This window comes from Amblyomma maculatum, chromosome 3 (genome assembly GCF_055883805.1).
Source record: "Amblyomma maculatum isolate TAMU_Amacu chromosome 3, ASM5588380v1, whole genome shotgun sequence".
In the NCBI taxonomy this organism is placed as follows: Eukaryota; Metazoa; Arthropoda; class Arachnida; order Ixodida; family Ixodidae; genus Amblyomma; species Amblyomma maculatum.
This window is the reverse complement of record NC_139346.1, coordinates 189807731-189819877: the sequence shown is the minus strand read 5'-3', so window position 1 is coordinate 189819877 and position 12147 is coordinate 189807731. Positions and strand designations below refer to the sequence as shown.

General features: G+C 50.7%; 1 protein-coding gene across 2 annotated transcripts in view; it reads right to left on the bottom strand.

Moving 5' to 3' along the window:
* Window positions 1-483: 483 nt before the first annotated feature.
* Window positions 484-12147, bottom strand: part of LOC146197245 (monocarboxylate transporter 12-like) — a 33009-nt gene continuing 21345 nt past the window's right edge. For both annotated transcript variants that reach the window (XM_084599046.1, XM_084599047.1), the window contains exons 4-6: window positions 10559-10914; window positions 5045-5699; window positions 484-626 (exon numbers count right to left, since the gene is read on the bottom strand). In XM_084599046.1, coding sequence (XP_084455172.1) covers window positions 484-626; window positions 5045-5699; window positions 10559-10914 — 1154 coding nt within the window. The remainder of the gene's footprint in view (window positions 627-5044; window positions 5700-10558; window positions 10915-12147) is intronic.

The window sequence follows — 12147 nt, the reverse complement described above, 5'->3', positions numbered from 1 at the left end:
CAGCATCTGTGGCTCCCTCACCACAGAAAACGCACCGCAAACACGCCGCCAGCAAGCGTTGTCTATTCCTGTACATAGCTGTCAGCGAAGCGCTGGTCGACGAAGATTCTGTATTCGCATCCCGCATTTTAACATGAGATAAATGTTGGCCCCCGTGCCTCATGGCTTCGCGCGCAAGTCATGACCGGCCGCGAAGATCACCTCACGGGCAATTCGGTACACAGTGTCAACGCCTTCGTGTCTGAAAATCCAAGATACCGCACTCTCACTGCGTCGTTATGCATAGTATATAAGACAAAAACGCACAGGAATGTTTGTGGCAATTTGTGCTCCTTAGAAAGCACCGTCACTAAATGCAGCTCCTCCGAGAACGGACACGACACATGAAGTGCGAAAAGCGTGCACTAGGTGAGGTGCAGGGAGGGTTCACAGTTATTCCATCTGTGTGAGTTCTTCCTCCAGTGCAGATTCGGGTGCCGTTTTTCAGCAGCCCTCTCGAAGTGACTTGCACTTGAGTGATCCCCGGTACACGCCATGAGCCACGTAGGCGACGAACAATAATACGTAGACGACGCCGTGGGCTACGTAGAGGCCTCCATAGCTGCCCAGGTAGTCGCGGAATAACGCTGAAAAAAGAAACAAGAAACGGGTGAATGAAGCTGCAGAGGCAGTACCATGGTGGCAGTGAAAAGCTCCGCAGCAGAGAAAAGCTCTTCAGCATGCCAAAGGAAAGTTATTTGCCGGACTACTAAGGTCTTTGAGACAGAGGCATGCAAGATAGGTGCGAGGGTCGTTTTTCTCAGCGTTTATGTCTCCGCAACCGAAAATGTGTGTGTGTGTGTGTGTGTGTGTGTGTGTGTGTGTGTGTGTGTGTGTGTGTGTGTGTGTGTGTGTGTGTGTGTGTGTGTGTGTGTGTGTGTGTGTGTGTGTGTGTGTGTGTGTGTGTGTGTGTGTGTGTGTGTGTGTGTGCGTGCGTGTGCGTGTGCGTGTGCGTGTGCGTGTGCGTGTGCGTGTGCGTGTGTGTGTGTGTGTGTGTGTGTGTGTGCGTGCGTGTGTGTGCGTGCGTGCGTGCGTGCGTGCATGCGTGCGTGCGTGGGCGTATGTATGCATAGGTGCATATGCGTGTGCGTATGCGTGTAAGAGAAACAGCACACATGTCAAAAATCTGAGATGCTATAAACTTTGACTAACAGGGAAATGAAAATCACACACGAACGTTAGAGAGGCTTATACAAAGCATGTCATGTAGAGTGTGCATATAAACTGAAGCCTAGACTTTTTTGTGCACTGCATGAAAAGCTAGAACCATGCTGGTTACCACAGAGGTGGATACCTGACATGGTTTATCTCGCTGATGGCATGAGTAACTGAGCTAAGGGTTGAAGGCAACCCTCTCGCGTCGTTAAGGAAAAATATTCGCTTTATGGGCACAATTTTTCCTTCATGTACGGCTGCAGTCATTTCGCGGCACAATGATTCGAAGAGCCAACTGCTCTTTAATTTAAGCCCGTGCTTAAATTTTAAGTATCTACAAGATCCTTTCAAATACGAACACCAGCTCAAAAGATGTGAAATAAAGGAGAAGGGAAGGTAACACAACTGAGAATGGAAGACTCCTGTCCTTCGCCTTTCTTTTACTGGTGTTCGTGTGTGTACCAATTAGCCCAGATTCGGCTCTCCTGCAAGACACGAGGCGAACTCTATTTTAAACGTTCTGTAATGTACACAACAAACTGGGCACGTGTACAGCATGTACATATGTGTTACTCCAATTGATATGCCATGACGCACATTTATTTTCCAAGATGGCAGAGTGACTAGCTTCCAAAATATAAATTGGCTTTTCGTCCCTATCACCTGTAAAGCCATTGTTGGAAAATATGTGGCCAACTCACGAGGAAACGTTCACTGGTATTTGTCAAAATTAGTTGCTGATCCGATTGGATATGTTTTCTATAAGCCAATAACTCTCGAAAAATTTAAAACGTAAATGAAGCCAGGACTATCATTTTATGTGCCTTCTGCTTCCTGCCACCGCAGTTAATTTGGTCATAAGATTCACCGCACCCTCCAGATGGTGTTCGACTCAGAAACTCAAAGATTCCATGCTTCAAAAAATTAGGACAGCCAAGCCTAGCGATTTCGGGCATCAATCAGCGTCAGATAATTTGCACTGCCATCGACAGTCTTGAAGTCGCGCTCCGGCATAAACACCTTAAGGTTTCCGCATCTAAGCAGCTAACACAGACAGCGGTTTCGCTCTCTGTCTTCACTCTCTTTCTTACAACAATGATGCAGCATACTAAAATCCACATGCAGGTGGCGCTTCCCACTCCCCGACTATCGACACGATTAGAATGCGGCGGGCAGGAAGGGGCCAGACAACCACTCACGCGGTGCACTAGGCGGGTTAGTGTGCAGAGAGGTTTGGTTTGGCTTGGTTTGGTTTGTGGGGTTTAACGTCCCAAAGCGACTCAGGCTATGAGAGACGCCATAGTGCAGGACTCCGGAAATTTCGACCACTTGGGGTTCTTCTTTAACGTGCACTGACATCCCACAACACACGGGCACCCCTATGGGGCAGACTATTGATGCAGCGGAAGGAATAAACATACTTCAAGGACTCGAATACCGCTGGGAAGCTTCGGCCGGCGACGGGTCTGTTCAAAACTTTGTTCTCCCACGCCAGGCGTCCAAAAAGTTCTAGGGGGCACATAGACCACTGAAGTGCATGAGGCGAAAGTGTCTGTAGTGCGGTGATACAAAACCCTCCACTACGGCACCTCTTTCTCTGCGGAAGCCTTTAATGGCTCATGCTGTGGTGGACAAAGTGTGTCCCGCTCTTGCGGCATTCTGATTGGCCGAGGCGAGATGCGTACCTGCCATCTGCAATGCGACACTTCAACGCGCGCCAAGGAACGCCACGCGACAGGAGCGATCGTCCAAACTCAGACTAGCTGGAGAGTGTAATAGATACTGCGCCTTTCCTTTCCTGCAAACCCATTATAATTATATGTAGCACTGCAACGAATGACGATGGGAGCAAATTATAGGATAGGAAGGGTAGGCTTTCGCCATTTTCCTCTTAAGAGACATTTAAGAGACCCTCTAATTTAATTTTTTTTTCCCTCCCATCTTCCTCCTTTTCCTTACGGCTGGGTTAAAATTTCCGCGGAGAATTTTTACAGATACGGCGCCTTTCCTTTCCTGTAAACCAATTTGAAACGCTACTGATGCCTGCTGTGTGGTGCGGCGTTCGAGGAAGCGGCAAATGAAAGGAGCCGCACGGCCGCCTGGATCGAACGCCGGGCGGGGTCAGCTTCGTATATGCGTGATGTGATGTGATGTATTTTTCCACCAGATAAAGAGGCCGCCAATCCCCGCCCCAGGCACGCAGCCCTAAGGGACGGGAGCCGAGACCTCTGCGATCAGAAGCAGGCAAAGAGGTCTTGGCTCTTCGCGGCTTCTTCCGCCAGACGGATGGCTTGTTGCTGTTGAGCAGGGACCTAGCTCCGAAGCAGGGCTTCCCAGGCTTCTCTACAATTTATATTTGTTTTAGCCCCTGGGGAGCTAACACATGCCCAGATTATATGGTTGAGGGTCCCTCTCTCCCCACAGTGCTTGCATTTATCGTTTTTTCTATCGTCCATCTGGACATAATATGCCCAGACCGCATTTATAAAGTTCCCAGCTTGCAGGCGCCGCCATGCGACTGCCTCCCTATTGTTTAGACTTTTATCCGGTGGTGGCATGTTCCGGCAGTCGGGCGTCTCCACAGTTACCCGGAAGTAGAGAGCTCAAGCTAACTCGTCGGCCGCTTCGTTGCCAGAAACGGACGTGTGTGCAGGGCAGCCAATTTCATAATCAGCGATAACAAAACGGCTATTTGGAATTTGGCAAGCACTCGCAGATTATGACTAGCAGCTTACCGGTATCGCTCAAGAGGAAGTATACAACAGTTGCATCTTGCCTGTTCTCACCTATGGGGCTGAAACGTGGAGGCTAACCAAGAGAGTTCTACTTAAGTTGAGGACAACCCAGAGGGCTATGGAACGAAAAATGGTAGGGGTAACATTAAGAGATAGAAAGCGTGCAGAGTGGGTCAGAGAAATAACTCAAGTTACCGACATTCTAGTAGAAATTAAGAAGAAGAAATGGACATGGGCAGGACATGTAGTGCGAAGAGAGGATAACCGATGGTCGCTGAGGGTAACAAACTGGATTCCAAGGGAAGGAAAGCGTAGCAGGGGGCGGCAGAAAGTTAGGTGGGCGGATGAGATTAAGAAGTTCGCAGGGGTCAAGTGGATGCAGCTAGCACAGAACCGGGTTGTGGAGAAATATGGGAGAGGCCTTCGCCCTGCAGTGGGTATAATCAGGCTGATGATGATGATGATGATTTGGAATTTTGGAAAGGGTAGGGTCTCGCCAGAAGCGGCAAGGATTCTGGCCAGTAGACGACTAAACAGGTAAATTCGTACATGCGTGAATCGCCTGGTGACGTCATAAGCAGTCATGGCGTCATGACCGGTTGTAACGTCATTATAACGTCACCATGCATATGATGACGTCCTATTCACAGCCATTTTTGTCATTACTCATGACTATTTAGTCACGACTAGACTAATTAGTACTAGTTAGTGACTATTTAGTCATTAGTACTGGTTAGTGACTAGTCAGTCATTAGTACTAATTAAAGTGTGACATGAACGCGACTGGACGAACAAAGTCACATCATCAATTTCAAGGTACGACATACTACACCACTGATGACGTCATCATTAATTTCAAGGCCCGACATACTACACCACTGATGACGTCATTAAATTAAAGCGTTACTGACGGACGGACACGATCGTGGTCGCGAGCACGAGCCATTAAAGGCTTTCGCCTTAAAAGAGACTCGCACATTCAAGTGTATGGTGCATGTGCTGTCCGTCTCTCGCTTTGGCATTGCCTCTGCCTCACAAGCTTCAGCCAAAAGACCCTTCTTAAACCTTATGATATGCATATCAAGCAACAAAAAAAAATGTGGGGGAGAACTCACAAATGAGACCCGGCCTTGCCAGTGTCGCGAAGCCCATGAGAAACGTGGTGAAGCCCGCAGCGATGGGTAGGTTCTCCAGGCCGGCTACAGACGCCAGCATCACCGAGAAGAGGATGGCACAACCGCCCACGCACCAACCGGCCATGACGGAGGCGGCGAGCAGCGCCACGTAGCCCGACAGCTGAGGCAGCACCAATAAGACAGCGGCCAGCATGGCACAGCTTAGCGCCATGATGCCCGCGCGGCTCAAGACGCGCTTGTCCGACAACCAGCCCGAAAAAAGCCTTCCCAACAGGTCTCCCACGGAGTAGGCCGACAGCAGGAAGGCGGCCGAAAGGGAAGAGGAGCCGTCTTCCCGGGCCACGTCCACGAGCGTTAGTAGGAGGTAAAAGTTGGCATAGCTCGAGCAGACCCAGTGGGCGGCCAGCAGGTAGTAGAAGGGCTTGCGCAGAAAGGCCGTCCACGTGGCTCGGGGTGACAGCGTGAATGTGCGCGGCAGTGTCAGCACTGTGGGCTGGTACACGGGGCTCTGGTTGCGCCGCTGCATCTCGTAGATGACCACCTCTTCCTCTGGAGGTTCGCTGCGCTCTTCTGCCTGTTGGTAAGCCACGAAGGCCAGGTCGGCAGCTGATGCGTCCATGGCCACGGAGCTGACCTGCAGCGAAAGGTGACAATGTTGTGGCGCAGCGACGGCATATAGTTCAGCTTCGCGGCAAAAGCTAACGATGAACCTTGTGAGGGTAATACTGCATCATCGGCGAAATGATACCTTGTAGCTAAAAAAAAATTGTCGCCAATTTTTACAGCTTTTCGATAGAGTGAGGTAAATAATTCGAGCAAGACATGTATGTACATTTACAGATATGTTTTATTTTTCACAGATATTCCTTCTTCAAAAAAACTTGAATAGGTCCTGATATAAACGCATACATGGACTGCGCTGAAGCAGGAAACGCGGCGGTGGCACTGGCGAAGTAGCTGTGAAAGCAGCAGCAGACGAGACTTCCACCGGTTTGATAGCTCATGGCTTAGAAAGAACTGTTGTTGTTGTGGCTGTAGGAAGAAGGAAAAGAAAATACGCGGGCCTGCTATTGGCTATGTAGCTGAGCCACTTCAGCTGCTTCGTGCGGACAGAAGAAAGTAGAGAAGGAAAGAAAAAGAAGAGGGAGAGAAAGATGCTCGCCGCAACAGCCATCGTCTACCACCGAAGCGGTGGCGGGTGCAATGACGGCCTACAACAGATAAATATTCGGTGGTAGGCTAGCCCCCCCGCAAGCGGCGGTGACCTACCTGTCCCAGCCCCACCAGGGCCAGGATCAGCCACCCTCCGTCCCTCCCTCGAAAGAACTGGCAGAGAATGAACTATTTATATAGGCAGGCGGTTCACAGTGGCTAACGGCGGTGGCTCTGCGTTTCGGCTCGGGCGGCGCGGGCTGCCGAGCGTTGCATCGAACACAACCAGCGTTCCGTTGAGCGCATCAATGTTCACTGGCGTTGTAATAATAATAATAATAATAATAATAATAATAATAATAATAATAATAATAATAATAATAATAATAATAATTACTTCACAAGAAAGGAAAGGCGCAGTATTTGTCACACTTGCTCCGTGGACACCTAAACTGCGCCGTAAGGGAAGGGAGGAAGGGTGTGTAAAGTGGATAGGGAGAAATAGGAGCCGTAGGCTACGGAGCAATTTGGACCACCTGGAGATCTTTAACGTGCACTGACATCACACGGACGCCTCTCCATTTCGCCTCCATTGAAACGCAGCCGCCGACGGTCAGGATCGAACCCGGATACTCCAGCACAGTAGTCGGGCATCTTAACCACTACACCAACGCGGCGAGGCCGAAGTTCTAGGCAGATTCCACTTTTATGCCGGGAGCCACGGCCGCTCAATGGAGGCGCCTCCATTGAGCGGCCGTGCGGGAGCAATGCGCTTGCGATGCCGGCAGACGCTGTCCTGCCTCCGCGGCGGCACGCGCATGCGCAGTGCAGAACGTGGTTACGAGGAACAACGCCAACGGCGACGGCGACGCTGCGAAAAACAGGAAAGGGCGCCAAAGAGCTGCGGCCTAAAAAATTCCAGGGGCCACTTTGGACCACTAAAGTGCGATGAGGCGAAAGCCTTTGTTTAAAGCGCCGCTGATCCCTGCTTTCCTGCACCGGCTTCTGTATGCTGAGCGGTGCGGCGTTCAAGGAAGCGCCAAATGAAAGCCGCAGCATAGACGCCCGGACGCCTACAACAGCCCGGATAGGACGCCCGGAGGGATAAGCTTCGCAAGTGTGAATCGCCTGAAGGTGATGGTGACGTCATAATGGCGTCAGTTCCGTTTATACCTGACCGAATGTCATCCGGTCATGTCGTCGTGATGACATCACAGCCTCGCATTATCTCGCGGAATCTCGCGAAGTGGGACACTTCGACGCACGCAAGGACGGATACGCTGGCGAGTCATGAGACATTAAAGGCGTTCGCCTTAGAAGAAAAGCTAGGGGAATAATATTTGGTTCGCAGGGACAAAAAGGCGCGGTATTTGTCACACTTGTTCTGTGGACAACTGAACCGAGCAGGGAAGGAAGGAAGGAAGGAAGGAAGGAAGGAAGGAAGGAAGGAAGGAAGGAAGGAAGGAAGGGAGGGAGGGAGGGAGGGAGGGAGGGAGGGAGGGAGGGAGGGAGGGAGGAAGGAAGGAAGGAATGAAGGAAGGAAGGAAGGAAGGAAGGAAGGAAGGAAGGAAGGAAGGAAGGAAGGAAGGAAGGAAGGAAGGAAGGAAGGAAGGAAGGAAGGAAGGTGCAAGTGAAAGCGGAAAGAAAGGGGTGCCGTGCCGTAGTGGAGGGCTCCGGAGTAATTTCGACCACCTGGGAATTTTTAACGTGCACTGACAGGTTAAAGATCCCTAGTTGGTCGAAATTATTCAGGAGCCCTCCTCCATTGCAGCTCTCTCGCTCTATCTTCTTTCACTCCATTCTTCTTCCCTTCCCGCATGGTACGGTTGTTGCGACCGAAGGTTGAGGTTGTTGTTGTTGCAACTGAAGGAAAATAAAATGCACGGACCTGCTACTGGCTCTGTAGCTGTTGTGGCTGTAGGAAGAATGAAAAGAAAATGTACGGGCCTGCTACTGGCTCTGTAGCTGCGGACAGAGAAATTACAAAAGAAAGAAGAGGGAGGGAGAAAGACGCGCGTCGCAACAGCCGTCGTCCACCACCGAAGCAGAGAAGACCAAGCTGGAGTGCCTCATCATACAAGCATTCAAAGCAGCGCTAGAACTTCCTCACTACACATCTATAGAAAATTTTCTTCGACTCGGTGTCACGAAATCGGCGCACATATTCATCAAGCCGGTACGGCGCGAGGCCCGCACGGCGTCGCGTGGAAGGCATGGAGAGAAAAGCCCCCTTCCCCGCGCGGGAGAGCGCGTAGCTTTGTACGCGTTGCCGTCACCCTCTTTCCCCTTGCCCGGGGAAAGCGGTGGTTCATCGGTATGGAATGCGCCAGAAAAATCGAGAATCTTCTGTGGGACCTGGCCAATGACGACGCGCGGCTCAACGGGAGGAGAAGAGAGCGCTATAACCAGCGAAGCTAAGTGTCTGTGCGCGCTAGCTTTGGCGCGTGTTAACAAACAGACGCGGCGCGCCCTATTTAAAGCGACCGCGCCGCTTGATGAGTCAGCGAGTCAGTCAGTTCGTCAAGTGTTTTGCGACGTGCTCGCCTGTGTTTCGACTGGACTCCCGGGGATCACCCGCTGCTGGCAAGCCCACGGACTTTCAAGGGAGCGGCGCTCGTCTCGTATGGCGGCCACATCGTGACTCTTGAGGCGTCGGACTGCAACAGTGCCCGGTGAACAATTTGGTGTTTGTTTATGTAACTCTCTCGTGTTTCATCTGTTGTAAAGCCTCTACGTTATTGGATACCTGTGTAATTGCATGCTTAGCGTTTGTATTCTGTGAACCTCTCGTCTGTTGTATTTCAAGTGATCTTATGTGTTCCTTTGTATCGTCTCTTGCTGTGCATAAATTGTGTTTTGTTTGTTACTTCTGACTCCGATCCTTACTCTGGTTTGAACCGGCGACCGCTGGGCACCAAACGACCACCCCCTTCTGTCACTACAAGGTAGTTGAATTCCGGCTGAGCTTGCCACGCAGGTCGAGGGCATCTCCTTCGCGACCGGAACAGCTACCCCCACTCACTCTAAGGGTGTCTGGGAGTGTGCGCACCGTTAAGGGCGCATCGTTAATAATACCCCCTTAATTATTAACGGGTGACACTCGGCATTCACAACACACTCGAGGAACTTTGCGCGGCCCACATCACCACACGGATGGCGCGGCTGACAAAAACTAAAACAGGCGGAAGCATCCTCGGCACACTGGACGCAAATTCAGAGCCAGAAATAAATGAACCGAGAGATCTACCCACACCAATCAGGAAGCGGCTCACCCTTAAGCCTCTTCCCAAAAACATGCATCCTATACACCATAAGGTAGGAGGATCACCAGGGCCCTGGCTCTTCATAAGACTCATAAGCACCAACCGGGTGTTATCTACGTTGATGCGGCTGAGTATGCAGTTCCAAAAAGAGCATTTGCAGTGGCAGGGGTTAGGGGAACACACGCCACAGACCTCTCGACCTCCATCCGTGTACGCATTCCGCAATGGCTGAGGAAGCAGCCATCGCTTTAGCTATTACAAATTCAGAGGCAGATATTACCATCAGCGACTCCAACACTGCCATACACAATTTCACCCGAGGTAGATATGCACAATCTACTCTAAATATTCTCAATAGTATTCCCTTCCTAGATAGGGACATTGAATTGATTTGGGTACCGGCACATTCTGGCAACCCTGGAAACGAGGCGGCTCACCGACAGCCCGAGGTTTAGTCGGCCGGGCGGTGACTACCTCCGTTCTGGGGACAGCCAAGGATAACCTGATATCATTTCACGACTTAACCCACCACTTCTGCCTTGAACGAAATAAGTTTTCGCGCCCGCACAAGCGGCTTAATAAAGAACACGAAATTACCTGGAGGAGACTCCAAACAAACTTCAATTTATCAAGAACATCGACATCATCAAGTGTTTCCTCACCTGGCCACTTGAAGGGGAAACTCAACTGACATGCAAAATTTTATTCCGCTGATCTTGGGGCAGAGGGCCACTGTTGACCCAAGTGCAGGCGTTCAGAATGTCGCACACATGGCACATGCAGTTTTCTTCTCTACTCTCACTCTCTCTCTTACTCTCGGCTCCGTTTTGCTGTGACCCCTACGTAGAATAGCGTGTGGTCGCAAATTTTTCCTTTGTTTCCTCCGATGAAAAAGCGATGAAAGAGCCGGCTCTTCTGTTCTAAGTGTGAACAATATGATGCATTACGTTGGCACATGACATCCACGCAGCCGCACAAAGCCCGCGAAGCACAGGCGAAATTGCATTCCTCGTCGAACTCCTACTTTTCTACTTTCACGTTTCCTAGCGGGGTACAAAAGAGCAAGAAATGTGTGTACCTTGCTCATCCTGACAGCCGCGTTGAGGAACTCCTGCTCGTCCGGGCTGCCAGCGTTGGGCGCACCTGTGTCCAGCTGCCTGCGCGGCCGCGGCCTTAGTGGCCCGTCGTCCATGGTCCAGGGCGCGGGCTGCAAAAGCACCGCACCGGCCAGCGCGTGCATCGCGAGGCCGCCGGTGAGCAGCAAAGCACCGCGCAGCCCATACGACTCCAACAGTAGAGTCACGGCTGGCGGGAAGAAGAACGCGGCCAGCATGGCTCCCGCCAGGCTCACGCCGCTCGCCCACGACAGATGCCGCTCGAAGTACTGGTTCACCAGCACCGAGTTCACCGGCGTGCAAAGCCCCTGGCCGATGCCTGCGATGTAAGCAAAGGAAACGCCTTGTCACACGTGGCAGCGTGAGAAAAGTCAACACTTAGGTTCCACCTTTATTGGCTTTGCGGAGATGTATAACATGCGCTACCATTTTCATTTTTGAAGGCAAGTTGAAAAACCGCTCGATGATAGCTGGATTTTTGGTTCCTGTATCAAAGTTGCTGTATCATTCGGTATAACGTTTCTTGAAGACAGAGCGATCGTCACACCTTGAATATATTCATATCTCGTGTGCGGCCGACGCTGATGCTAATGAGGCAACACTCTTTGGATCGGGCCGCACAAGTCGAGTCGTGCGTGTCTCTTGCGATGAATGATCATAACTTCACAACGATATGATCTTCTCAGTAGCAGCCGATCCTCTGTGGTTATAAAGACAGCATGGCAATGAAACGTTCCCTAAAACCTGTCTTTTCCGCGTTCAACTGCAGTAGCGGTCCTGACACCCAAGGATTGCTTCTAGGGGCGGCGGAGGGACTTCCTTATATGAGAAAGTAAAATTTATTGCTTACTTTTTATTTGTTCTACAATTTTATGCGCCTTAGTTTTGAACAATAAATAGCGAATAGCATAGACATGTTCCTATGAACAACGTTTGAATATTAACGGCCACTAGAGCAATATTCGTACATAATCATTTTATATTTATGCTACAATGTTCTCGATTCAGTAATAGTGGTGACATAAACACAACCACCTGGCCCCTCCACTGTTTTGTTCTTATATTTATTTTCGATGTGGTCTGATACAGTTCATTGTAATTAACTTTTTTTTTTTTTTCCATTCCTGATTTCAAGATCTTGTTCGAGCTGCCGACTGGACATTAACGTTAGCGCCTCGAGTCAATCTCGGCCTTCCAGGGCCCCCGACACACAGAGGAGGACCAGGAAAAGGCCGCCTTCCCCAAAGGTTCTTTGCGGCCATTCGGAACCAGAATACAGAGTTAGGTGGAACACGTAATAACACCGTATTACCGCGCCAACGCCTATCTTGTCCGTTGCTGACACCGCCGAGTGCGCTGCTTCGCAGGTCTTTTTTATCTTACTTTTAATAATGACTGGCGGGAAATGTTTTCTACGTGCTATTCGGGAAGATATGCAAAAGCTTCAGGGGAAGCATTCGTCGCCCCTCGCCCCCCCCCTCTCTCTCTTTCTCTGGACAGCCACTGCTGATTGTTAACACGAGGGCAAGCAACTGCATCTCATCACACGCAC